General features: G+C 69.0%; 4 protein-coding genes across 8 annotated transcripts in view; 3 read left to right on the forward strand and 1 right to left on the reverse strand.

Annotated features, from left to right (window-relative positions):
* Positions 1-10,318, forward strand: part of KMT2D (lysine methyltransferase 2D) — a 32,327-nt gene extending 22,009 nt beyond the window's left edge. For both annotated transcript variants that reach the window (XM_042797174.1, XM_042797175.1), the window contains exons 47-62: positions 23-3,058; positions 3,142-3,285; positions 3,359-3,523; positions 3,609-3,765; positions 3,859-3,940; positions 4,016-4,191; positions 4,647-4,795; positions 4,900-5,035; positions 5,116-5,255; positions 5,631-6,801; positions 6,990-7,126; positions 7,282-7,412; positions 7,518-7,803; positions 7,882-7,955; positions 8,065-8,173; positions 8,261-10,318. In XM_042797174.1, the coding sequence (XP_042653108.1) occupies positions 23-3,058; positions 3,142-3,285; positions 3,359-3,523; positions 3,609-3,765; positions 3,859-3,940; positions 4,016-4,191; positions 4,647-4,795; positions 4,900-5,035; positions 5,116-5,255; positions 5,631-6,801; positions 6,990-7,126; positions 7,282-7,412; positions 7,518-7,803; positions 7,882-7,955; positions 8,065-8,173; positions 8,261-8,353 (6,186 nt within the window). In that variant the 3' untranslated portion in view covers positions 8,354-10,318. The remainder of the gene's footprint in view (positions 1-22; positions 3,059-3,141; positions 3,286-3,358; positions 3,524-3,608; positions 3,766-3,858; positions 3,941-4,015; positions 4,192-4,646; positions 4,796-4,899; positions 5,036-5,115; positions 5,256-5,630; positions 6,802-6,989; positions 7,127-7,281; positions 7,413-7,517; positions 7,804-7,881; positions 7,956-8,064; positions 8,174-8,260) is intronic.
* A 481-nt stretch (positions 10,319-10,799) lies between these two features.
* Positions 10,800-14,234, forward strand: PRKAG1 (protein kinase AMP-activated non-catalytic subunit gamma 1). Of its 4 annotated transcripts, none has more exons than XM_042797176.1 (11): positions 10,805-10,834; positions 11,498-11,601; positions 11,867-11,948; positions 12,039-12,097; positions 12,188-12,233; positions 12,316-12,370; positions 12,457-12,583; positions 12,885-13,050; positions 13,204-13,241; positions 13,348-13,494; positions 13,587-14,234. In XM_042797176.1, the coding sequence occupies exons 2-11, from the start codon at positions 11,530-11,532 to the stop codon at positions 13,683-13,685; spliced, it is 891 nt and encodes a 296-aa protein (XP_042653110.1). In that variant the 5' UTR covers positions 10,805-10,834; positions 11,498-11,529; the 3' UTR covers positions 13,686-14,234. The 4 variants fall into 4 exon arrangements, with proteins under 4 accessions (XP_042653112.1, XP_042653110.1, XP_042653113.1 ...); XM_042797179.1 differs by lacking the exon at positions 10,805-10,834 and adding an exon at positions 10,964-11,065; XM_042797178.1 differs by having other exon boundaries at positions 10,800-10,834; positions 11,867-12,097.
* An 824-nt stretch (positions 14,235-15,058) lies between these two features.
* Positions 15,059-16,702, forward strand: DDN (dendrin). The gene is made up of 2 exons (XM_042796877.1): positions 15,059-15,456; positions 15,580-16,702. The coding sequence occupies exons 1-2, from the start codon at positions 15,287-15,289 to the stop codon at positions 16,634-16,636; spliced, it is 1,227 nt and encodes a 408-aa protein (XP_042652811.1). The 5' UTR covers positions 15,059-15,286; the 3' UTR covers positions 16,637-16,702.
* A 5,853-nt stretch (positions 16,703-22,555) lies between these two features.
* WNT1 (Wnt family member 1) lies at positions 22,556-24,417 on the reverse strand. Its single transcript, XM_042796810.1, has 4 exons — positions 24,317-24,417; positions 23,755-24,008; positions 23,293-23,558; positions 22,556-23,044 (listed from the first exon to the last, which is right to left on the reverse strand). The coding sequence occupies exons 1-4, from the start codon at positions 24,415-24,417 to the stop codon at positions 22,556-22,558; spliced, it is 1,110 nt and encodes a 369-aa protein (XP_042652744.1).
* Positions 24,418-26,201: the final 1,784 nt, after the last annotated feature.

Below are 26,201 nucleotides of genomic sequence, written 5' to 3' on the forward strand. Positions count from 1 at the left end.
GACGCTGTGCTGTTCCCGTTAGGTACGCAAGCAGCAGAAGGAGCACACCAACCTCATGGCTGAGTACCGCAACAAGCAGCAGCAGCACCAGCATCAGGCCTCGGCCGTGATGGCCCTGAGCCCCTCGCAGAGCCCCCGGCTCATGTCCAAGCTCCCCGGGCAGCTCCTCTCGGCGCACGGCGTGCAGCAGCCGGCGGGGGCCGTGGTGGGCACCCAAGGCCTCGGCCAGCAACCAGGGCAGCCCGGGGGGCTGCGCCTGCCCCAGGGTGGTGTGTCCATGGCCGTGCAGCCTGGCTTGTCCTTCATGGGGCAACAAGCTGTGGGGAACGCCCCGGTGCCCGGCACCTCCAACGCTTTCTTCGCCGGGAACCCCGCGCTCCGGGGGCTGACCGCTGACAGCCGCCTGATGCAGGAGAGGCAGCTCCAGAGGATGCAGCTGGCTCAGAAGCTGCAGCAGCAGAACATGCTGGGACAAGTGTCGCTGCAGCAGCAGCAGCAGCCGGGCGTGCTGGGACAGGCGTCACTGCAGCAGCCGGGCGTGATGGGACAGGCGTCGCTGCAGCAAGCGGGTGTCATGGCACAAGCATCGCTGCAGCAACAGGGTGTGATGGCACAGGCGTCCATGCAGCAAGCAGGCGTGATGGGACAGGCATCGCTGCAGCAACAGGGCGTGATGGGACAGACATCGCTGCAGCAAGCGGGCGTGATGGGACAGACCTCGATGCAGCAGCCGGGCGTGATGGGACAGACCTCGATGCAGCCCCAGGGCATCATGGCGCAGACGTCGATGCAGCAGCCGGGTGTCATGGGCCAAGCTTCCCTGCAGCAGCCGGGCGTGATGGCACAGGCGTCGCTGCAGCAGCCGGGCGTGATGGGACAAGCATCCATGCAACAGCCGGGCGTCCTGGGACAACCCGCGATGCAACAACCCGGCGTGATGGCGCAGACGTCGATGCAGCAGCCCGGCGCCATGGGCCAAGGCTCACTGCAGCCGGCAGCTATGGTGGGGCAGCCCAGCCTGCTGGGGCAGCCGCCGCCGCCCCCGGCCCCACAGCCGGGCGCTGTGGGGCAGCCGATGGTGCCGAAGCAGCCGGGGCTGATGGGCAACCAACAAAGCTTGCTGGTGCAGCAGCTCTCGCCCCAGCAACAGCCTGGCTTGCTGGGCCACGCGCAGACACCGGGGCTGCAGCACCAAGCGGTGCTAGGCCACCCCCAGCCCCAGCGCCAGGTCCTCCTGGCCCCCCCCCACCAGCAACAGCGGGTCCTGGGTTCGCCCCAACTGGCGCCGCAGACTCCGGGGATGCTGGGCCACCGGCTCGTCTTGTCCCAGCAGTTGGGACAGTCGCGGGCGTTGCTGGCCCCGCAACAGCAGCAGCAACAGCCGCAGCAGAACTCGGCAGCCGCTCAGCCGGGCCTCCTGGGGCTGGGCCAGGGGCAGCCCTCGATCCAGCACTTTCCGCAGCACGGGACGGTGGGCCAGGCCCCCTCCGTGCTACACCTGAGTCAGGGAATGCAGCCGGCCCCGGCGGTCCTGGCTGCCAAGGACCAGCCTGGAGGGGTGGACGGCAGCGCCCTGCCTGCCGAGGGGAGTGAGAGTGGGGCACAGCTGCACGGGGGGCCCCAGGAGCAGCAGGGAGCCCTCAACCCCCCGGGGCTGGGCGGCCCGGAGCCCCCGGCCCCCAAGCACCAGGCTGAGTTGGGGCAGGGCCAGCAGCTCCTCTTGACCTCCCCTCAGCCCGGCGTCCTGGGCTCGCAGTCGGCGCTGCGGGCAGCCCCCGTGCAGCCAGGCACCCTGCTCGCCCAGCCGCTGCAGAGCCCCGGGGCTGCCCGTCCTGAGCTGTCCCAGCAGCATGGGGACACCGGCGGGGTGGCAGAACCGCCGTTGGGCTGCGGGACGAGCCAGGCGCCGGGTTTGGTGCTGCCGCAGGCGCTGCGGACCCCGGAGCAGCCGGGCAAGGGGCCGTCTGGCTCGTTGCAGGGCCAGCCGCAGCCCCCGCGGCTCCAGAGCCCCGGGCAGCACAAAGCGGGGTCGGCACCGGCCCCGGCCGCGCTCCCCCCGGGGCTCCTGGGTCAGGTGCCGGGGCCGATGATGGGCCAGATCCGGGCACAGCTCCAGGGCGTCCTGGCCAAGAACCCGCAGCTGCGGCACCTGACGCCGCAGCAGCAACAGCAGCTCCAAGCCCTCCTGGTGCAGCGGCACCAGCAGAGCCTGCTGCAGCAGAGCCAGGCGCTCCGGCCCCCTGGCCCCTTCCCCGGCCAAGCCTCGGACTACGGCTCCCCGGCCCCCACGGCCCGCCAGCCCCCTCGCCCGCTTGGGCCCCTCTTCCAGCCGCGGCCGGGCACCCCGACAGAGGCACAAGCTGGCTTTGCCGCCGAGCCGGGGCGGGCGCTGCCGGGGAACCCCCCTCAGCAGCCCCTGGCCGAGCTGGTGCAGGCAGCCCTGGCTGCCCGCGGTCCCCAGCCCGGCCTCGTCCGGCTCCCCACTCCACCGGCCCCCTCGCCCCTGGGTTGTGCACCCCAGCATCTGGCTAGCCCCGAGCAGAGCCCCCAAGAGCCAAAGAAGATGTCGCCGGGGGTCCCAGCCTCAGCCTCCAGCCCCACGGCACCTGCGGAGCAGGGGTTGACGCCCACGCCGAGCGGCACCGTCCCCGACCCGGCACATGGCCCCTGGGACCCTGAGGCACTCGGTGCAGACCCAACCGACCCTGGCGAGACCCACATCAATGGGGCTGTGCCGGAGGGGACCCCCGCGGCAGGCGAGCCCCACCACGTGTTGGTGAAGCAGGAGCCGAAGGAAGACGTGGCGGCAGCACAGTGTGAGCTGGATGGAGACGAGGCGGCAAAACCAGAGGCCAACAGGGACCCCAGGGCCGGCCAAGCCAACAGTGTGCTGGCACAGGGCAGCCGCTCCGAGGCCGGGCACCTCCTGCTGCAGAAGCTGCTGCGGGCCAAGAACGTGCAGCTCTCGGCGCAGAGCCCGGGTGAGCTCAATGGGCACACGGAGAACCGGGGCGCCGGGATGGAGCCGCGGCCGCAGCCAGTGCTGCTGGGCCGGGAGGTGAGCAGGGCGGCGGAGGACGGGGGGGGTGATGGCTGCGGGGCTGTGCTCGACACGGCTCCCGCTCTCCTCTCCCTCCCCAGGACCCCTCCATCGCCAGGAAGCCAGCGGCCACCAAACCCAAGCGAGTGCAGAAGGGTAACGAGCGGGTCCCGGCTTCCCGCAAAAAGCTGCGGAAGGACGAGGGGCTGCGCCCTGGCGAAGCCCTCATGAAGCAGCTGAAGCAGGTACGGTGGCGGGCCGGGGGCACGGCGGGGTGGGGGGCTGCTTTCCGTCCCCTCCTCACCACTCTGCCCCCAGGAGCTGTCGCTGCTGCCGCTGACGGAGCCGACCATCACGGCCAACTTCGGCCTCTTCGCGCCCTTCGGCAGCAGCCCCATCAACGGGAAGAACCAGCTGCGGGGCGCCTTCGGCAGCGCCGTGCTCGACAGCGTGCCCGATTATTACTCCCAGCTGCTCACCAAGGTGAAGCGGGGTTGCACCCTTGCCCCCCACCCATCCAGGGGTGGCCCAGTGCTCACCCCACTGTTTTCCCCCCCCACACACCTAGAACAACCTCAGCAACCCGCCCACGCCGCCCTCCTCGCTGCCCCCCACGCCACCCCCCTCCGTGCAGCAGAAGATGGTGAACGGCGTCACGGCCCCGGAGGAGCTGGGTGAGCAGCCCAAGGATGCCGACCCGGCCCGCGAGCCCCACGGCCAGAAAGGTGAGCATGGCTGGTGCGGGGGTGGCACAGAGTCCCTTGCCACCACGTGTCACCCCCCTCCCACCCTGTGACACCCATCCCTTCCCCACGCAGATGCACCGGCTGTGGAGGTGAAGAGCCTGGACCTGCTGGCAGCTCTGCCCACCCCTCCGCACAACCAGACTGAGGATGTCAGGTGAGCCGCCAGCCGTGGTGACACCCCCACGGGTGACATCTGCCCCTGCGGCCCGTGACACCTCCTTCCCCACAGGATGGAGAGCGATGACGAGAGCGACTCCCCCGACAGCATCGTCCCTGCCTCGTCCCCCGAGAGCGTCCTAGGCGAGGAGCTGCTCCGCTTCCCCCTGCTCAGCGAGGCCAAGCCGGAGCTGGAGGAGCGCGTGCTGTCCCCCATCATCCCCATCATCCCCAGGGCCAGTATCCCAGGTAGGCTGGGCTGGGCTGGGGGGGGGTCAGTGGGGGACGTAGATCAGGCAGGAGGGGGTCCATGGGGGGTGAAAACCAGGGAGGGGGTCAGCAGGGGACAGAGATCTGGCAGGAAGGGGTCTGTGTGGTATATGGAGGGGGCTGGAGGAGGGTCCTGGGTGTGTGGAGTCAGGGGGATAGGGGAAGGGGTCCGTGGGGTGTACTGCACCTGGGCAGCAGTGCCTTGAGTATGGCCCCGTGTATTGGGGCTGGCCTGTTCCTGGGGGACCCCCCCCAAGGATTCCCTATCAGTGCTGGGTGCTCTGTCACCATCCCCCAGTCACTGTCCCACCCAAGGTGATGGGTTACCCCAGCTGCGGTTCTGTAGGGGTCCGGAGCGGCTGGGTGGGCTCACAGGTGGCTGTCAGTGGAGCTGGGTCTGCGTGGCTCTGACCCCCACTCTCTCCCCACACCAGTGTTCCCTGACACGAAGCCCTACGAGGCTGCGGAACCCTTCGGAGTCCCCTTCGGGAAGGTGGGGGTGGCAGGCCCAGGCACCCCGTGGGAGAAGGGCAAGAGCAGCGAGGTCTCTGTCATGCTGACGGTGTCGGCAGCGGCCGCTAAGGTGAGCGAGAGGACGGGGGGAGGAGACACCCTTGGGGTCCCGGAGGTGACCCCACAGGTTGACATCTGGGGCCCCGGACCCAATCCCATCCTCTTCTTGCCCAGAACCTCAACGGGGTGATGGTGGCCATGGCCGAGCTGCTGAGCGTGAAGATCCCCAGCTCCTACGAGGTGCTGTTCCCGGATGGCCCCGTGCGAGCGGCTGTAGTCGAAGCCAAGAAGGTGGAGACAGACATGGCTGGTGAGTGTCTGCCTCGTCCCCATGGGTTCCCTGTGTGTGTCCCCAGGCCGGACACCCTGTGACATCTCTGTCTCTGGCAGGGGTGCTTGGTGGGAAGGAGAAGGCGGCGCTGGCCGGGAAGGTGCCAGACAGCAGCTCCGAGTGGCTGAAGCAGTTCGACGCGGTGCTGCCGGGCTACAGCCTCAAGGGCGAGCTGGACCTCCTGACGCTGCTCAGACAGGTCAGCGGGGTGTGGGGATCCCCCCGGTGCTGTGACCCGGGGGAAGAGAGGGGTGTGGAGACACCTGTAAGGCTGTGCCTGTGTGGGGGTGCAGGAGGGGGCCATAGAGAGGTGTGTCGGCGTCCCTGAAGTCCCCCCGTGATCAGAGGGTGGTGCAGGGGGTGTTTGCTGAGGGGCCAGGTCCTCCTGTGGAGTGGTGCCGAGTCCCCCAGGACCGCGTGGAAGGGGTCAGGGAGATCCTTGCAGGGCTGGGAGCGTGGTGGGGTACTGTGGGGTCCCCGGCAGGGCTAAAGACCCCTCACTGTGATGTGCAGGGAGGTTGGGGGTCCCCATCCCTGGGATGCTCTGACCCGCACCCCCCTCCCCGTGCTGCAGGAGAGCCCCGCGCCCGAGAAGACCCTGCACCACTGCTACGTCAACAACGTCTCCAACCTGGACGTGCGGCAGCTCTCTGCCATGCCCCAGGAGCCCTCCCCCCCGCTGTCTCCCTCTGTCCCCTCCCCGTCCAGCCCCACCGAGGCTGCCAGGGTCCCCGACCCCGAGGCAGCCCACGAGGCAGCCCCGGCCCCCCCCTCGCCCCTCCCGCCGGCCCCCTCGCCAGCCCCCCAGGAGGATGAGGCCGCGGCCCCCCACTCGCCTCCCCGCTTCAAGCCGCGCTCGCGGCCGCCGGAGGACGGGGACGAAGCACGGCCCCGGCTGAAGAAGTGGAAGGGGGTGCGGTGGAAACGGCTGCGCTTCCTCGTCACCATCCAGAAAGGGGGGGCCAAGCGGGACGGTGACAAGGAGATCGCGGAGTTCATCGACAAGCTGGGCACCACCCTGCGCCCTGAAAAGGTGCCGCGGGACCTGCGCAAGTGCTGCTTCTGCCACGAGGAGGGCGACGGGGCCACGGACGGGCCGGCCCGCTTGCTTAACCTCGACCTCGACCTCTGGGTCCACCTGAACTGCGCCCTGTGGTCCACGGAGGTTTACGAGACGCAGGGGGGGGCCCTGATCAACGTGGAGGTGGCCCTGCACCGCGGGCTGCTCACCAAATGCTCCCTGTGCCAGAAAACCGGCGCCACCAACAGCTGCAACCGCATCCGCTGCCCCAGCGTCTACCACTTCGCCTGCGCCATCCGCGCCAAGTGCATGTTCTTCAAGGACAAGACCATGCTGTGCCCCTTGCACAAGCTGAAGGGCCCCTGCGAGCAGGAGCTGAGCAGCTTCACCGTCTTCCGGCGCGTCTACATCGAGCGGGACGAGGTGAAGCAGATCGCCAGCATCATCCAGCGCGGCGAGCGGCTCCACATGTTCCGCGTGGGCGGGCTGGTCTTCCACGCCATCGGGCAGCTCCTGCCGCATCAGATGGCCGATTTCCACAGCGTCACGGCCCTCTACCCCGTGGGCTACGAGGCCACGCGCATCTACTGGAGCCTCCGGACCAACAACCGCCGCTGCTGCTACCGCTGCACCATCTGCGAGAACAACGGCCGCCCCGAGTTCGTCGTGCAAGTCATCGAGCAGGGCCTGGAGGATCTGGTTTTCTCCGACTCCTCGCCGCAAGGTGAGAGGCGCAGGCGGGGGAGCTGCGGGCGCCGGATCGCTGCCTTCTTTTATCCCCCCTGGTCCCGCTGACGGCTGAGCGCGGGGAGGTTGAAGCGCTGGGAGGTCGCGGGGTGGCTCGCACTGGGGGGTGGGGGCGCAGCTTGCAGCGGAGTCCCCACCTTCTCCATCCCTCCCTCCCCTCGGCAGCCGTCTGGAACCGGATCATCGAGCCGGTGGCGATGATGAGGAAGGAAGCCGACATGCTGCGACTCTTCCCCGAGTACCTGAAGGGCGAAGAGCTCTTCGGCCTCACGGTGCACGCCGTGCTGCGCATCGCCGAGTCGGTAAGTCCCGGGGTTCACCCCCGCTGGGAAGGGACCCGGTGGCCATGCTGGTGGGGCTGGGGCAGCCGTGGTGCTGCCGCTCGACCCACGGGGTGTGTGTGTGTGTGTGTGTGTGTGTGTGTGTGTGTGTGTGTGTGTGTGTCCCTCCTCCGCAGCTGCCCGGCGTCGAGAGCTGCCAGAACTACCTGTTCCGCTACGGGCGCCATCCCCTGATGGAACTGCCGCTGATGATCAACCCCACCGGCTGCGCCCGCTCCGAGCCCAAGATCCTCACCCACTACAAGCGGTAAGCGGGGCTGGGATCCACTGGGAGAGCTTGGGAGCCTTGGGGATCCCTCATTTCTCACCCCCCTTCCCCCCGCCTCTCGCTTTCCCAACCCCACCCCGGCAGGCCCCACACCCTCAACAGCACAAGCATGTCCAAAGCCTACCAGAGCACGTTCACGGGCGAGACCAACACGCCCTACAGCAAACAGTTCGTGCACTCCAAGTCCTCCCAGTACCGGCGCCTGAAAACGGAGTGGAAAAACAACGTGTACCTGGCGCGGTCCCGCATCCAGGGGCTGGGGCTCTACGCAGCCAAGGACATCGAGAAGCACACCATGGTCATCGAGTACATCGGCACCATCATCCGCAACGAGGTGGCCAACCGCCGGGAGAAGATCTACGAGGAGCAGGTGGGGTGTTGGGGGGCTCGGGTGGGGAGTTGGGGGGGCTCGGTGCAGCCGCTGACACCCTCTTCCCCCCCACCCCAGAACCGTGGCATCTACATGTTCCGCATCAACAACGAGCACGTCATTGACGCCACGCTGACGGGGGGCCCGGCCAGGTGAGCGCAGGGGGGTGGGATTTGGGGTGCTGGGACACCCACCCACCCCGCCAGCTCAGTGCTGACACCCTCCCTCTCTGTTTTCCTCCCCCCCCCCCCCCACCCCCAGGTACATCAACCACTCGTGTGCCCCGAACTGCGTGGCTGAAGTCGTGACCTTCGACAAGGAGGACAAGATCATCATCATCTCCAGCCGGCGCATCCCCAAGGGGGAGGAGGTCAGATGGGGGGGGGCGCAGTGGGGCGGGGGGGGTGCCCAGGGCCGGGCTTTGCACCGTGGGTGACTCCCCACTCCCCCCACACAGCTCACCTACGACTACCAGTTCGACTTTGAGGACGATCAGCACAAGATCCCCTGCCACTGTGGAGCCTGGAACTGCCGAAAGTGGATGAACTAGCTGGGAAAAAAAGGGGCTGGGGGCCACGGCCCCCACCTCGGAGACCTCGCCGAGCCCCCCCCCCGGGGCCGCGGGGTGCCAGGGCCGCCGGGCCACGGAGGAGGCTGCGGCGGGGAGGGCGGCCGCCACAGAACCACCAGCCCTGCCCGAGCGGGACGGACGGACGGACAAACTGGCAACTCAGGGTTTTCTTTGCTTCGTCCTGCGAGGAAAAGGCAGGGGGGGGGACACGCCCGGCAAGACCCCCCCTCGCCACCACCCACCGCCTGCCTCCCTCGTGGGGGAGCCACGGAGGAGCAGAGCGGTCCCAGCGGAGCCGGAGCGAGTTTGGAACCGGCCTGGATTTAATTTTTTTTTTTAATTTTTTTTTTTTTAATTTTTTTTTTTTTTTTCTAGAAACAAAACTAATAATATTTGCTCGCTAATTACCAAGGTAACACAGACTCCTTTGAGCTCGACAATCCGGGCTCTGCCCCGTCGCACCGCGGCGGCCAGAGCTCGCTCGGTTCCTTCGATCTCTTTTTGTTTGTGCGTGTGGACGAGACCCCCGGAGCGCGGCGGCGAGGGCCCCCCCCGACAGACACAAGGAGCTTCTGCACCCAAACCTACCTCATTTTAAGTGTTAGATTTTTTTTTTTTTTGAGTTTTTTTAATTTTTTTTTTTAGGTTTTTTTGTTGTTTTGTTTTGGTTTTTTTTTTTTCGGTTGTTTTTAAATGTGAGCCCCCCCGCCACCCATCTGGGCAGAGCCTCCTGCCCCACCAGGAGCTGGATGCCAGCAGGGGGGGAGAGATGGGGAAGAGAATCTTTCTCCTCTCCTGTGGGCTCCAGGGGATGTGTCCCCCCTCTCCCCGTCCCCCTCCTCTGGATGTGGCTGCAGATGGCCCCTCACTGGGGTCCCCAAGGTGGTGGTGGGGGGGCAGAGGGGGGTCCCCTGCCCTCATCCCCCCCCCACCCCAGGAGGTCCCAGCCGTGCGATGTGCCAAGGTGTGAGGTGGGACTGGGGGAGCGGGGGGGTGGGGTGCTGGACCTGCTCTCCCAGTGCTGGGAGGGACGGGTGGGCACCCCCCCCCACTCACCCACAGCACCCACAGCACCCACTGGCCGCCGTCAGCATGGGCTGGGGGGGGGGAAGGTTATTTATCTATTTATACCTTATATTGTATATACTAGACGGGGGGGGAGGGGGGCTCTTTGTGCTCTGCTGGGCTGAGATTTGGGGTGCAGGGGCAAAGGGGGGGCCGCGACATTTTTAAACCCAATCTCCGGGGTGAGGGGGGGGGACACACACAACACCCCGGTCTGGAGCCTCCTGCCAGGCGAGGAGTGTGGGGGGGGGGGCCCTTGGAGAGTGAAGCAGCGAGTGGGCATTACACACGGGGGCCCCCCCTGCCCCCCCGCACCGGCTGCGGGGGGCCCCCCCCCAACCCCCCCCGGGGGTCACCGCCTGCTTCCCCCCTCCCCCCCATCCTGGGGGGGCCCCACTGGGAACTCTTAACGCACAAACGCACGGCGCGGGGGGGACACACCCTCCTGTCCCTGGGGTCGTGGGGGGCTGAAAGGGGTCGGGCCTCCCCCCCCCTCCTCCCCTGGTGCCCCCCCCCCCCCTCCAGCGTGGCAGGGATGGCGCAGTGTGTGTGGGGGGGTGGGGGGTGGGGCCGGGCAGGGCCAGGGCGATCTTTAAAAGCTGCTTCCGCAACTCGTCAAAGCTGCAAAAAGGTTTAAGGTTAAAATGTTTAAAATGAAGAAAAAAAAAAAAAAAAAAAAAGAAAAGGAGGGGGGGGAAAAAAAAAAAAAAAGACAGATAAAAAAGTGAGAGTGGGGGTGGGGGATGAGAAAGTTTTAACAGAAAATATACGAGAAATTTAACTTTCAGAGCTGTACATAGCCGGGGCGTGTAGAAATCCCGTTTTTACCAATACCGAAACCACTGGATGTTATTTTAAAATAAAGCGCGTGAGAAGCCAGGCGGCCTGCCTCTCCCTGGGGGGGCCGGGGGGGGGGGACCTGCCTCTCCTGGGGGTGTTGGGGGGGGGGGGGGCCGGGAGGAGGGGGGGGCCGCCCCTCCCAGTGCGTTTAACCGAGGACAGTCGGGTCCTGGCCGGGCACTGGGGTCCATGTCCCCCCCCCCGCACCGTGTGTCGTCTCCCCCCGCTCCCTCCGGGGGGACCCTCCATTCCCCCCCCACCCGGGGTGGGGTCCCCGCCGTGGTTCCTCCCCCAGGGGACCCTCAGGTGTGTCCTGCCCTCCCCCCCCCCCCCGCATGCCGGGGACCCCATGTCGTGTCCGTGTCGTGTGTGTCGTGTATCCCCCCCCCCCCACCACCATCCGTCGTGACCCAGCGGGAGGGGAAAGGTCGCCCCGCGGTCACGAGTGACGCGAGCCGCGCGCTTCCGGTCACGTGGGAGGTGCTGGCGGAAGTGGGCGCCGGGCGCCGGGCGGAAGTCGGGCGGCAGCGGCGGGACGGACCGGCGGCCATGGAGGTGGGGGTGGGGACGAGGTGGGGGGGGGGGGGGGACCGGGGCGGACCGGGGACGGGGCGGGGGGCGGACCGGGGCCGGGGGTGCGGCCCGACCCGACCCGACCCGACCCGACCCGACCCGACCGACCCGACCCGACCCATGGCTGCCCGCAGGATCCCGGCCCCGGCCCCGGCCCCGGCCCCGGCTCGGCCGCGGAGAGCCCGGCGGAGCTGAGCCCCCCCGGCCTCGAAGGTGACACCGGGAGCGCCTGGGTGGTACCGGGCCCGTGAGGGGCCGCGTCCTTGGGGGTCCCGGTCCTGGGGCGCGGGGTGTCCCAAGATCTGAAGGGGGACTCGGAGCCCTGGGGTGGGATGTCCCGGGGTTTGGGGGTGTCCCGGAGCCCTGGAGTGGGATGTCTCGGGGTTTGGGGGTGCCCCGGAGCCCTGGGGTTTGGTGTCCTGAAGTTTGGGGTGCCCCGGAGCCCTGCGGTGGGGTGTCCCGGGGCTTGGGGTGTTCTGGGGTTTGGGGTGCCCTGGGGTGGAGTGTCCCGGGATTTAGGGTGCCCTGGAGCTCTTGGGTTTGGTGACTCAGGGTTTGGGGTGCCCTGGAGCCCTGGGCTGGGGTGTCCTGGGGTTTGGGGTGTCTCCTTGCTGCTGTCAGGCCCCTCACGCTGCCCGTCCCCAGGGGAGCCCCACCACGGCGCGTACACCACCTTCATGAAGTCCCATCGCTGCTACGATCTGATCCCCACCAGCTCCAAACTGGTCGTTTTCGACACCTCCCTGCAGGTGGGCTGGGGGGGGGGGGGGGGTGTGTGCAGCTTTGGGGCTGCGGGGGAGGGGCGCAGGGTGGGGACCGGGCTGGAGCCTGGGGGCTTAACTGGGACCAGGAGGCAGCTTTGGGGCTGGAGAACGGTCTTAGGGCTGTTCACCCACCCTGTAAAGGTTTTTCAAACTGGGGCAGAGGGATGGGGGTGGGCGGGGGGGGGGGGGTCCCTACTCCTAAGTGGGGTGCCCTGTCCCTCCCGTGACACCCCCGCATCCCCGGCCGCAGGTGAAGAAGGCTTTCTTCGCGCTGGTCACCAACGGCGTGCGGGCCGCCCCGCTGTGGGACAGCAAGAAGCAAAGTTTTGTGGGTGAGCGAGCGGGACAGGGGGGTCCCGGAGGGGGGGGGGGGGTCCCAGGGGGGGCCGGTGGGACCCCACTCACCCAGACCACCCCCCCAGGCATGCTGACCATCACCGACTTCATCAACATCCTGCACCGCTACTACAAATCGCCCATGGTAAGAACCGGGGGAGCTGCGCGGGGGCTCGTCCCCTCGGGGACCCCGTGTCCAGCCCCGGCTGATCCTGGTTTCCCTCCTTGCACCCAGGTGCAGATTTACGAGCTGGAGGAGCACAAAATAGAGACGTGGAGAGGTGAGAAGGATCGGTGCCGGCGTGCCCCCCGCCCCACAGCCCCGCGCCCCACCGGCCCCCTCAGCGTCTCCTCTCCCCACAGAGGTTTACCTCCAAGACTCCTTCAAGCCGCTGGTCTGCATCTCCCCCAACGCCAGGTACCCCCGCGCTGTGGGGAGGCGGGGGGCAGCACCCCCGGCTGTGAGCCCTGCCCTGATTCCCCCCTTCCCCTTCTGCCCCGCAGCCTCTTCGACGCCGTTTCCTCCCTGATCCGGAACAAGATCCACCGTTTACCCGTCATTGACCCCGACTCGGGGAACACCCTCTACATCCTCACCCACAAACGCATCCTCAAATTCCTCAAACTCTTTGTAAGTCCCGTCCCTTCCCCCGCGGCGGCGGGGGGGCCACGCCGGGCACCGCGGCGGTGCTGAGTGTGTGGGGGGGGGGACACGCACGACCCCTCAGGACCCCTCGTGGACCCCGCAGCCCGTCTCCGCCGCCTCCTCCCCGGGGTTCCCCCGCACCCCGCTGCGCACCCAGCGCTCTCTGCTTTCACTCCTAGGACCGCGGCCCAGGCCCCCCTGCAACCCGGAGCCGGCAGCACCGCGGGGCCTGGGGCGCTCCAGGCCGAGCCAGCGTCAGCACTGTCCCCCTCCCCGTCCCCTGCAGATAGCAGAGGTCCCAAAACCCGAGTTCATGGCCAAGACGCTGGAGGAGCTCCGCATCGGCACCTACAGCAACATCGCCGTGGTGCGGACCAGCACCCCCATCTATGTGGCGCTGGGCATCTTCGTGCAGCACCGCGTGTCCGCGCTGCCGGTTGTCGATGATTCGGGTAAGGATGGGGCGCGGCGTGCGCCGGTGGTCCCCAAACCGCCAGCTTGGGGTCCGCATCCCCCATGTCCCCCCCGCCGCTGCTTCCGTGTAGCCAGGGCGTACGGAAACCCGGCACCACGGACGCCTCACAGCCCTTCCCTTCCTTCCTTAGGGCGGGTGGTGGACATCTACTCTAAATTCGATGTTATTGTGAGTATTTGGGGGGGTGGGGAGGGGGCTGGGGGGGTGCTGGGGGTGGGGAAGGGGGGGTCCCACAGGGCCTGGCTGCGTCCCCAACGCTTCTTCTTGCTCCCAGAACCTGGCGGCTGAGAAAACCTACAACAACCTGGACGTGACGGTGACGCGGGCGCTGCAGCACCGCTCCCACTACTTCGAGGGCGTCCTCAAGTGTTACAAGCACGAGACGCTGGAAACCATCATCAACCGCCTGGTCGAGGCCGAGGTAACCGTCCTCCGATGCCAGGCAAGGAGTGGGGGGGGACGGGGTCCCTGCGCTGGCCTCAACCTGTCCTGTCCGTCCCCCCCACCCCCCAGGTTCACCGGCTGGTGGTGGTGGACGAGAGCGACGTGGTCAAGGGCATCGTCTCTCTCTCGGACATCCTGCAAGCCCTGGTCCTCCCGCAGGGCCCCTGAGGGGGTGGTGAGGGAGGGGGGGGGGGGTTCAGCCCCTCCTGGCACCACCACTCCCCCCCCACCCTCGTCTTCCTCTCCTGCCACGCTGTGCCCCGCCCCTACCCAGGGCTGGCGGGGACAGCCAGAGCGGGACCCCCACTCACCAGCAGCATCCAGCAATAACCTCCAGCTGTGGGGCAGCCCCACACTGCCCTTTCCTGGGGTGGGGAGAGCCCAGGGCTCCCCCCACACTGTACCCTGCGCCCCGAGGCTGAGGTGGCCGGGCTGGTGGGGGGCAGCTCCCATGCACCCCCCCCCCCACCCTGGGGTGCAGGGCCAGGTTCAGCCACCCCCGGGCCAGGGCTGTTCCCTGTGCGGACCCTCATCCCACCCTTCAACGTGGGATTTCACTGAGTTTGGTTTTAATCGCCCTCACTCAGCTCTATCCGGCCCTTGGGCCCCCCGCCCCGGGCCCCCCCACCCCACCGTGCCCCCCGCCAGGCCCCGTCTGCACCTGCCACTGCTTCGTGTGTGGAGAGAAACCGCGAATAAACACAGACCTGGCACAAACCCGGCCTCGCCGTGGGGCACGAGGGGGGCACCGGCCGTCGGTGCTGGGGGAGGGGAAGCCCTGAGAGGGGGTTCAGCCCCCCCACCCCCACCACTGTGGGTGAGGGGGAATCTGCTGAGCTCACCCAGACCCTAAATCCCTGTTTGTTCCGCCTGTGGCTTTTCTAAAAGGCCGGGATTGGGGACAGGACAGGGACGGGGACCCGGTGGGACGTGGGGACCCTCCCGCTGGTGGCTGCGGTGAGTGGGGGGCGTCAGGGCAGTGGCTGGGGCGGAGTGGCAGGGGGATGCCGGGGTCCCCGTGGGGTACTGGTGGGGGTCTCCAGCAGCCTGGACGCCCAGGTTCGCTGCTGGTGCCGCTCGGGGGAGGCGCGAGGCCCAGCTGTGCTGAGCGCGGCACATTCCCGGCCAGGGGGGAGGCCGAGCCGTGGCCCCCACCACCACCAGCTCCCGCCAGCCCCGGGGTCCGGCACAGGCTCCGGCACAGCGGTGCGAGGTGAGGGGGGCTTGGGGAAGCAGCAGCACGGGGCGGGGCGGGTGGGGGGGGGGGCTGGTGCTGTACTGGGGGCTGGTGCCGGTGCCGGTGCCGTTGCCATGCCGCCGCCGGAGGGTTGCTAAGCTCCGCTCGGAGCCCGCGTGGGCTGCAGCGCTCGGTGCCAAACCCGGCATCGCCTCGCTTTGTCGCAGGGGGGGGAAGGGATCCCTTGGGGGGGGGGGGGGGGGGTGAAGTGTGGGGTAGGGGGGGGTGCACCCCCGGGACAGCTGGCAGGGTCCCCACGGTGCGCCGGGCTCCTGCTTTCCCCCCGTGGCCACCGGCCTGGCAGTGCCACCAGGCAGGGCACGCTTTGGGGAGGGGGGGTGGTGGGGGGGGTGGGGGTTCCCCGGGGTGCACGTGCGGTTGGTTGGGCGCGTGGCTCCGCCGAGGCTCCCGGCGAGAGCGCAGCTGCTGGGTGCCGTGCGTGGTGTCCGTGTCCCGTGCCCCCCCTGCCCCCAGCCGCTTCCCTGCCACGGTGGGGACACCCCCCCCGCCCCGGTTTTTTTTCCCCGGGGCCATGCTGGGTGGTGCGGAGCGGGGCGCGGGGCGCCTGCGGATCTGCGAGCGGACCAAGCTGCTGCTGGTGGAGATCGACACGGTGGCGTGTTGCAGCCCGGCTGCCGGCATGGCCGCGGGGTGCCGGCCCGCACCCCCCTGGACCTACCGCCGCATCGCCGGGGAGTACGCGTAAGTGGGGGGACGGGCAAGGTTTGGGGGGGGGGGGGGGGGGGAAGAAGGTCCATTCCACGCCCCTACCCGGGCCGCCCCCACCCCAGCCCCCCTTCACGCCCCCTCCTCTCTGTCTTGCAGGTACCTGGAGAAGCGCTTCGTGGCAGAGCTGGCCCCCCCTTGGTCCCCGGCACCCCCTGCTCCCCCCCGCCGCCTCCAGGACTTCGGCAGCTCACCCCCCCCAGCGTGTGAGACCCAACCCCGGGCACCCCCCACCCGCTGCCCCCCGGGACAGCCTGAGGGGACGGGGGGGGGCAGCGGACCCCGGAGCCAGCACCCCCCTTGTCCCCCCCGCCCTCCGCTGCCAGGGAGCAGGCAGGGCCCCCCCACCTATGAAGCCCACATGCAGCGGGTGCAGGCAGCCCACACCCGCCGCGGTGGGCCCCCCCCTTACATCTCGCCCCCCGCCTATGATGCTCCCCACCGCACCCTGCAGCTCCGGCCTCCCCGGGGACCGCGGAGCCCCCCCCCAGCGCCCCGGGGCCGGGGGGCTGTGCCGGGGGGCTGGAGCCACACGCTGCCCCGAGCGGCCACCGAGGCCGGGCACCGGCGGCCCCGTGGGCTGCAGCCATCCCTGGGGGGGCCCAGCACCCCCCGGCACAGCCAGACGCTGCCCCGGGTGACAGCGGGCCGGGAGCGGGGGCCGGGGCACGGGAGGGGGCGGCGTGGGACGGGGGGGCACGTCCTCATCGATGCCACCCGCGTGGTGGTCCGGGCTCAGTACGTCCCCCCCCCACAGCGGCAGCAGGTTCACTATGCCGGGGGGTCGCCAGGGCCCATCGCACCCCCGGGCAGCCCCCCCAGCGCTGGCACCCCTCCAGCAGCACCTGACCCCCCCCGGGACCCCCCCCAGGGGTCCCCCGGCAGCCCCCGCGTTCCGTGGCAGAACCCGGGTGGCTGCGGGGGTCCCCGGGGCCGGCCCCCCCCGCGGCGGCCGGTGCTGTACGCCCAGGCGCTGCGCGAGGCCGTGTCCCGCATCCGGCGGCACACGGCGCCCGACTCCGACTCAGAGGCCGAGGGGGGGCCGGGGGGGTCCCGCTGGCGGCACTGCCGCGACGCCCATGCCTACAGCAGCAGCAGCAGCAGCCTGGAGAGCACCGGCCCCGCCCCGGGGGCTGCCAGCCCCCCCCGGGCTTGAAAGGTGGGGTCTGCAAGGGTGTGGTGCCCCCGGGGGGGGTGGGGCTTGGAGGGGTGTGGTCCAGCCTGGGTGGGGCTTCACAAGGTGTGGCCCTCGGGGGGCGGGGCTGCAGTACCCCAATAAAGGCTGCGGGATCCCGGTGCGCCGCCTCTGCCCCTTGTGTGTGCATGGTGAGGGGGGGGGGTCCGGCCCCACCCTGGGGAAGCCCAACACCCTCCCTGGCACCCCCACCCTCCCCTGCGCCCCCCCCCCATCCCAGCAAGGACCCCCCACCCCAGGCCCAGGGTCACTTGGAGGCCCTGGGCTTCCTGGCGGGCACCGCGATGCGTCACAGCAGGGGTGGGACGCACCAACCCCCCCCCCCCTTCTTTCCCTGGGTCCCCCGTAATGAGTAGGTGAGCACAGCAGGTCTGGCCCACAGCCACCAGCCCCACGTCACGGCCGGGGGGGGACCCCGGGTGAGTCACCGCGGGGAGGGGGGGGACCATCCCCCCCCCCCCCGACTGGCCTCCACCTCTTAGTCACGCTGCGGGGGGGGGGAGGATCCCCGCAGCCAGAGGAAACCGCACAAATAACGTGTCCAATTTGCACGTTATTTAAAACCGGCTCCTCCCCCGCCCCCCCTGCGCGACCCTGTCATTATCCCGGTGACACCGGCCGGGAGGTCACGGCACGGGGCAGCCGGCGCAGTGGGGGACCCAGGCAACCGGGGCCTCCCGGACTGGGGGGCTGCTCACTGGGCACCCCCCTGGCCACGTCACCCCACCCGTGGGTGCCTGGCACGGCACCGGGGTCCGTGGTTCTGATCTGAGCCCCGCCGGCATCCTTGTCCCACCACGGTCCTGCCCCAGGGCCTGGCACAGCCCAGCATGGCCCAGTGTGGTCTGGCACAGCTCTGTGTTGCCCAGCACATCTTGGTATGACCTGGCACAGCTCGGTACATCTTGGCACAACCTGGCATAGCCTGGCACAGCTCAACACGGTTTGGCGCAGCCTGGTGCAGCTTGGCACAGCCCAGCATGGCCTGGAACAGCCCAGAGCGGTTCACAACAGCCCGGCACAGCCCGGCACAGCTCAGCACAGCTTGTATCAACTCAGTGCAGCCTGGCACAGCCCAGCACTGACTGGCACAGCCTGTACCAGTTCAGTGCAGTTCAACACAGCCCAGAACAACCTGGCACAGCTCAGCATGGCTTGGCACAGCTTGGCACAGCCTGGACCAGTTCAGTGTGGCTTGGCACGGCTCGGCACAGCCCAGAACAAGCTGGCACAGCTCAGCATGGCTTGGCACAGCCTGGCACAGCCTGTATCAGTTCACTGTGGCTTGGCACAGCTCGGCACAGCTTGGTACAGCTCGGCAGAGCCTGTATCAGTTCGGTGCAGCTCGGCACAGCTCGGCACAGCTCAGCACAGCTTGGCACAGGCTGGCACAGCTTGGCACAGACTGTATCAGTTCACTGTGGCTTGGCACAGCTCGGCACAGCTTGGTACAGCCTGGCACAGCTTGGCACAGCCTGTATCAGTTCACTGTGGCTCGGCACAGCTCTGCACAACCCGGCATGGCTCGGCACAGCCTGTGTCAGTTCGGTGCAGCCTGGCACAGCCCAGCACGGCTCGGCACGGCCGGGCACACTGCCCGGCGTGGCCCGGGGTGTCCCAGACGCGGGGGAAGGCGGCGCGGCCCTTTCCGTGGGCTCAGCTCCTGCCCAAACCCCTCCCGCTCCCCGCCGAGAAAATCACCTTCTAATTCGGGCAGCGCCGGCGCCAGCACCGCCCCCCCCGGGCCCCCCCCGGCCCCCCCCTCCTCCTCCCACCGCCCCCCAAAACCCGCCGCAGCCCGGGGTCCCCGCGGAAGGGGCAGCCGCGGGGGTGCGGACGCGTGGGACGGGGGGGGTCCCGCCCGGTTCTTTTGCCCCCGGCCCGGGGCGCGGTGCCACCCGCGGCCACCAGATGTCGCCGCGCAGCCGGTGACCGACCGGACCGGGGGCACCGGGGGGCACCGGGGGTCCTGCCCCGGGAGCGGCGGGGACGCGGTGGGGGGGACTCTGCCCCGCACATCGCGCTGCTCCCGTGGGTCCCAGCTAGGAGCGGGGGGTGGCCACGGCCACACAAGTGCCGGTGTCCCTGGAGAGCTGTGACCCACGTGTGTCACCAGTGCTGGTGGTGTCCCCGGAGAGGTGTGGTCACGCGTGTGCCGGTGATGTCCCCAGAGAGCCGTGGCCACGCATATGCGGGTGCTAGCCGTGTCCTCGAAGAGCCGTGACCCACGTGTGCAACCGGTGCTGGCCATGCCACGGCCCACGTGTGCCCGTGGCACCAGCCGTGTCCCCACGGAGCGGCGGCTCCTGCTTACACCCGGCTGCGTCACACCCGTGGGTAGCCGTGTCCCACCGTGCCAACCATGTCCCCACGCCACGGTGGCCGCCTGGTCCTGGCCACATCTCCAGGCACGGTGGCCACACGGTGCCGGCTCTCCTAGGCCGCGCGGAGGAGCCGGTGGGAAGGGGGTGCGCTGAATGCAGCATTGTTGCGCGGGGTTGGAGTCACAGATAATTACCTCAATTAGTTACAATGGCAGAGTAATAAATACAGGCTTAGCGGCTCCTTCCCCACTGCGGCTTCTCAGATTAATCCAGCCCGGGCGAGCGGAGCTGAAAGGAGTGATGGACAATTCATTAAACTCGCCGAATGCCGCACAAGGCACCCGTGAAGGCCGGCGTTAGCCCCCGGCGGCTCCGGCTTTGTCCCTAATTGTTCGTCTCGGGCATTGGTCACCTATCGGGGAGTGGGTGACGGCGACGGTCCCCCCGGGGCTGGCATGCCCGGGGATTAGAGGCCAGCCCTGCCACGGTTGCTGGGCGCGCTGGCCCCGAGCCGGAGGAATGCGGCGGCCGGTGGCGGGGGGGGGGGGGGGGCGGCCGGACAAGCCGGGCGCTGGCGGGACGCGGGTCCGCGCCGACCGGAGGCGAGGGGAGCCGGGCCGGGGCTGTGCCGCTGGCGACGGTTAACGGGGTGTGGGATGGGGACGGGATGGGGACGGTCCCGCAGGTGAGCTGGTGCCACTGGGCATGGCTCCGTCTGTCTGTCCTGCACCTCTGGAAACGACCCTGTCGCTCTGTCCTGCACTTCTGAGTGCTGTCCTGTCCTTCTGTCCTGAAATTTTGGGCATTGAACCATCCCTCTGTCCTGCACCTCTGATCCTGGCTCTGTCCCTCTGTCCCGCACCTCTGGGCACTGTCCTGTCCCTCTGCTCCTGGCTCTGGCCCTCTGTCCCACACCTCTGATCCCGGCTCTGTCCATCTGTCCTGCACCTCTGGGCACTGTCCTGTCCCTCTGTCCTGTCCCTCCGCTCTTGGCTCTGTCCCTCTGTCCCACACCTCTGGGCACTGTCCTGTCTGTCTGTCCTGTCCCTCTAGGCATTGTCCCGTCCCTCTGTCCTGCACCCCTGGGCATGGCTCGCTCTGTCCCGCACCCTGGGCAGAGCACCCCCTCACCCCAGCTCTGGTGGGGGGCCCCAGCCCGCCACAGGCCTGGCTGGCGGCCACTATCCAGCTGTTACCCAGCTTCCCAGATGTGACGGGCTGGCACTGGGCGGGGCCGCCCTCCCCGTCCCCGTCCCTGTCCCTGTCCCTCTCCCCAGCCCTGCGCCGGCCCCGGCGCTGCGACAGCGGCTATTTCCAGCGCCCGGGCGTATTTGTACAAGCCGGGGAGGTCTGCAGCCGGGCACCCACCCCGCACCCGGGGTGCCCCTACCCGCCAGGGGGTCGCGGCTGCCCGAGGTGCCCGGCAGTCACCGGAGTGCAGGAAAAGCTGAGTAACAGAGGTGACTTATAAGAATGTCATTATCTATATTCCTGACTCGCTACCGCAGGAAAACAGGCTATTTTCATGCCCTGTGCGTGTGCAGAATTTAGCAGGCAGATAACTCCCGGCAGGCGGGAGATGCTCGGAGGGTTATTTCGGGCTGTGTTCCTTTCCAGTCGTTTTTTCTCGCATTTCTTTATTTTATTTCGCCACGCCAGGCTGTGTTTTTACCTTGGCATGGACAGCGGGGGCCCCCGGGTTTTTTTTCCCCCCTCCTCCTCTGGGTCTAAACATCAACTTTTCCACTATCGGCTCCGGGGGATATTTTGGGCGGTGGCAGCGTCATCCCGCAGCCTTTGATGCCGCGGGTCCCCAGGGGCCCCGTGAGGTTCCCGGCTCTGGCCGCGGGGCAGCCCAGACTGCGGGGACCCCCACTGCAGGGGGGTGCGGATGGGACTGGGGGTCCCCAGGCAGGGACGACTCCCTTCCCACTCCCCATGGCTGGATGTCACCGTGGCCCCGGGGTTCACCCCGCGATGGACGTGGGGACTTCGCCCTGCCCTGTCCCCAGGGTGTGGAGTTCCAGTGTGGAGGGTGCACGTGAGCCCCGCGCCCACCCCGGGGGATGCCCGTCCTGGGGGGATGCCCACCCTGGTGGGATACCCATCCCAAGGGGATGCCTGTCCCAGTGGGATGCCTGTTCTGGAGGGATGCCCTTCCCAGGGATGCCCATCTTGGGGAGATGCCCACTTCTGTGGGATGCTTATTCCAGGGGAAAACCCATCCCGGGGCGATGCCAACCTCAGGGATGCCCATCCCAAGGGGATGCCCATCCTATGGGGATGCCTGCCCCAGTAGGATACCCACCCCAGTGGGATGCCCATGCCAGGGGGATGCCTGTCCCAGGGGGATGCCCTCCCCACAGGATGCCCATCCCGGGCGGATACCGATGCCAGCGGGGGCACCTGCCAGCCGCAGAGCTGTACCCCACCTTTGCCCCAACCTTTCTCTGGTTGCAGCCAGACCCCACGCAGGAGTACAAGGCTGCGTGTGGGGCCGGTGGCCGGTCCTGGCCCCCCTGGCCCCAGCCCCAGTAACCTCGGTGCCCTCCCCAGCCCCCCTCCTCCCCCAGAACCGAGGGGAGCCGTCAGCCCCGGCCGGGAGTGGTGATGGACGATGCTCATTCCCTGTCTGCCGTCTTGTACCTCCCGTGGCCGCTCCCAACTCCCGGCCCCAGCGGCACCAGCCCCACCGCCCCGGCAAATTCCAGCGCCGAGGATGCCGCAGCCCAGGTGCCATGGTGATGGGCGCCCAGGCCATGGGGATGGATGCCCCAGCCGGGATCGGCAGCAGGGATGGCTGGGCTGGAGACGGGCACGGTGGGAGTAAGAACGGGGTCTGCGGGGAGGGGATGATGGAGAGGAAGGGAGGGCAGAGGGAAAGGGTTGAAGGATGGACAGACAGATGACTGGAGGGGCTGATGGACACAGAATAGGGAGGTGAGTGGATAGAGAGGTGATGGACAGACGGACAGAGTGGATGGACATGGGCAGCGAGGGCCAGCTGCCCAGCCCCTGTGGTTTGGGGGACATTGCTGCCCCCCCCCAGCTCATCCCCTCCTTCCCCCAGACCCCCAGAAACAAATCAGGTCAGGACTGATAAAAATATATCCTTTATTCTTCTCTAAAGGCTATCAGTGAAACCTGTAACAAAGCATTATTATTATTAATTATTATTATTAATTATTATTATCTTTAATTATAAAAAACAGGGCCTGGGGCCAGCGAAGCATGGCAGGGGGGGCGGCATCGAACCGTCCACAATAAATATTTTATTTACAGTGGGAAGGGGACCCCGCAGAGCCGGAGCAGCTGAGGGGGCGGCCAGGAAGGTGCGTGGCACCGAGCCCCCCCAGGCCGGTTGGTGGCCCTGGGGTGGCCGCTCAGCCCAGGAGGGGCTGGGGAGGCGGGGGGGGGGGGGGATCCCCAGGGTGCAGCCACACGCCCACCTATGGGCACCTTCAATCCAGCCAGGCACCCGTCATGGGGGGTGGCATGAGACCCCTCCGGGGCTGGGCAGGGTGGTCCCCTGGGGGTGGCAGGGACGGGGGGGGGCTCACAGGCACTCGTGCAGCACCTGCGTGTTGGTGCAGTTCAGGCAGCTGACGTGGCAGCACCAGTGGAAGGTGCAGTTGCAGCGCTCGGTGACGCGCTGGGTGCGCGTGCGGTACCCGCGCCCGCAGCACAGCAGCTCGCACCCATCCAGCCCCGGCGAGGAGCTGTTGCAGAAGCGCCCGGCCGTGCCCGCCGTCCCCGTCTTTCCGCTGTAGGTGCAGAAATTGGGGGACTTCTCGAAGTAGACGAGGTCGTGGGGCGAGGGGGGTTTGTGGGCCGGGTTCTCGGGCTCCAGGTGATGCAGCTCCACCCGTGACGCCCGGTTGCTGCCCTTGTTGCCGTAGATGACGCGGGAGGCGCCGTCGAAGCGGTCCTTCAGCACGTCACCCACGGCGCGGAAGGTGGGCAGCCGCATCCAGCACGTGCGGACGGTGCAGGAGCCCGACATGCCGTGGCACTTGCACTCCTGGCGCATCTCCGAGAAGACCGTCTGCAATGGAGGGGGGGGGGATGTGGGGTGCTGTGAGCAATCTGGGACTCCCCAGTTTGCGGACCACCGTGCTCCCGCACCCCTCTTCCCCGTGGCATCGCGTCATGCTCAGCCCACCCAAAGCTGGGTGGGAAAAACCTCTCTGATGGTTCCCATGCACGGGGACAGGCTGGGGGGTCACTGCGGCTGTGCCCACCCCCGTGTGTGTCCGTCCCCCCCGGGCTGCCCACAGCCCCCCATGCCCTCACCATGCGCCCAGCCTCGTTATTGTGCAGGTTCATGAGGAAGCGCAGGTCACGGCCCTTCTCGCTGGAGTCCACAAACTCCCTCCCAAAGAGGCGCCCAAAGTCGATGTTGTCGCTGCAGCCCCCCCAGTGCCAGTCGGGCCCCCCGGGGCCGCGGCGCCGGTAGTCACAGGTGCAGGACTCGATGGATCCCTCCGAGCAAGATCGGGCCACCGAGTGCGTCACGCCAGCGCTGGTGATGGCAAAGATGAACGCTGTCTCACGGCACCCTGCGGAGGGGAGTGGGACCTCAGGGTGCTGCCGGAACGGGGAGGGGACACCCACCAGCACCCCCAACCCACAGCCACGACGGGCTGGTGATACCCCACAGAAAACCGGGGGTGCTTTGCCAAGCAACCCAGCTCAGGGCTACCGCAGAGGGGGGTCCGGGGGGACCCCTCCGCCACCGCCTCCCCGCAGCCTCACCCCGGTTGACGATTTTGCCGAAGATGTTGGGGCCCTGGGAGGTGGGGCAGTTCCAGCGGCGGTTGCGGAACTGCCACTTGCACTCCTTGATGGCTGTCTGGAGGCCGGAGCTGACGCTGTGCAGGATGCCGGGGTTCTGCCGGATCAGTTTGCGCTGTTTGCGGCTCAGCAGCTGCAGGCTGGGGTCCAGCACCAGCTGCACGTTCTTGGAGTCCGTCAGCAGGTTGGTGGACGAGGCCACGTTGATGATGCCCCTGCGGCACAGGCGGGAACGGCCATCAGCGGGGAGGGGTCCCCAGCACCCTGCTCCCCACCTCAACAACCCCCCCAGGGGGGTTCCTGACACGGCTCCTCTCAGCTACCGGAGCATCCTCCTCCCCAGACATCCCCCACAGCCAGCGCCCACCCAGGGGTCACAGCCCTGTGTGTGTGTGTGTCCCCAAATCCCCAGGTACGGGGGGCAGCCGGTGCTCTGCTGGTGCCAGCCCCTCTCCGCGTCCCCCCCCCCCCCGCTGCCCCGCCTCGCCGTCCTCAGCCCCGGTACCGGTGCCGGTGGACTCACCACCACCGTCCGCTGTTGTTCACCGCCAGCGTGTTGGAGAGGGAGGAGAGGGCCAGAGCCCAGAGCGCCCGGAGCGCCAGCCCCAGTGCGGCGGCTCGCATGGCTCCGGCACCGGGAGGCCCCGGCAGAATGCGCGGGCGAGCGGCCGCCGGGGTATTTATGGTGCCGCGGAGCCCCCGGCCCGGCCGCTACATCCACGCGTGTTTCCGGACGCGCGGGGCGCGGGCAGGGCGGGCGGCTCCGATGAGGGCGGCCGCGGGGGGACGCGGGGAGCGCCGGGCGGGCGAGCCGGCACCGACACCGGCACCGGGCTGTAGCCGGTGCCTGGGGCTCGGGGTGCAGGTCTGCGATGCCCGGCGCTCCCTGCCCGGTCCCTGGAGCGCGGCGTCGGGCGGTCCGTGCCCGGTGCTCGGTGCCCGGTGCTCGGCGCTCCGTGCGCGGTACCCGGTGCCGGGTGCCCGCTACACCCGGTGCCGGTTCTCGGCTCTCCGTGCGCTGTACCCGGTGCCCGGTGCTCGGTGCCCGGTAGCCGGGTGCTCGGCGCTCCGTGCGCGGTACCCGGTGACTCCCCGGGGAGGCAGCGCGGCTGGACTCGTCTCGGCGCGGCGGGTGCGCAGCGCTCAGCACCCGGGAGCATCTTCCAGCCCCTTCCCTCTTATAGGGGCGGCGCGGAGGGTCCCCATGGGCCGGTCCCGCCGAGCGGGGCCTCCCCGCGTCCTCGCCCTAACAATGGGGAGCGGCGGAGCCGCGGCACCTCTTATGGGGCGGCCGGAGCGGCGGCGCCGGGCCTGTCCGTCACGGCCCGGATTAGCCCGGCGGGTGGCTGCGCCCCGGCCCCGTGCCCAGAGCGCGGCCGGGGGGGCCCGGCTGCCGCCCCCCGCCCTCTCTCCGCCCGGTCTCGCCGGCCCGCGCACACGCTCTGCCGGTACCGGGAGCCCGGCACGGCCCGGGACAGCTCCCGGTACAAAGGGGAGGAGGATCCGGAATAGCCCGGGACGGCCCGGGACAGCTCTAGGCGCACGGAGGGAGCGGGGGCCGGGGATAGCCCGGGATCTCCCGGGACAGCCCGGCGCGCACGGGGGAGGGGAGTGACGGGATCTCCCGGGACAGCCCCGGGCGCACGGGAGGGGCAGAGTCCCGGGACAGCCCGGGACGCACAGCGGACCGTAGTCCCGGGATCCCCGGGTTTGAGAGGGGGGAACGACGGGGACGTGCAGCTCCCCCCGGGGCGCGGGACCGTCGGGGCTGCGCCGGTCACCGGTGCCGGTCCGGAGCCCCCGGACCCCTCTCCCGTGGCGGCTGCCACCCGGACCGAACCGTGCCCGGAGCGACGGGGCGGTCGCGTCCTTTCGCTGCTCGGGGCTGGGTTGTCCTGGGCTGTCCTGGCCACCCGACCACCGGTCCTGCAGCCCGGGCTCCCCGTGAACGTCCCCACGGGCGCCCACGGCGTGTGCAACCCCCGTGGGTGCGAAACGGCTGCCCCGGGGCAGGTACCGAGTGTTGGAGGGAGGGATGGACCGGGGGAAGAGGGATGGAGGGACAGAGGCCGTGAGGTGATGGAGGGGTTGGCAGGGGGGTGCCCGGCCGCGGGGGGGGCTGCCTGGGGTCCCCACGGTCAGGGCACGGTGACGCGGGTCCGGTGCTGGCACATTGCTCGGTGGGGACGAGGCTCCTTCCCCGCTGTCCCCCGACTGGGGGGGATTGGGAGGAGGGGAAGCGGGAGTGAACTCCCCGGTGCGGGGCTGAGCTGACCCCCCCTCCCGTTGTGGCGGGGTGCGGGGGGGGTGTGGTAATCCCCCCGCGGCGGTTTCCCCGGACCAGTCATGCGGGGCCGGATTAGCCCCGCTCGCCCGTCACGGCCCGGGGCCGCCGCTCACGGTTTTAA

The sequence above is a fragment of the Tyto alba genome, unplaced genomic scaffold (assembly GCF_018691265.1).
Source record: "Tyto alba isolate M040663 unplaced genomic scaffold, T.alba_DEE_v4.0 Super-Scaffold_23, whole genome shotgun sequence".
Taxonomy (NCBI): Eukaryota; Metazoa; Chordata; class Aves; order Strigiformes; family Tytonidae; genus Tyto; species Tyto alba.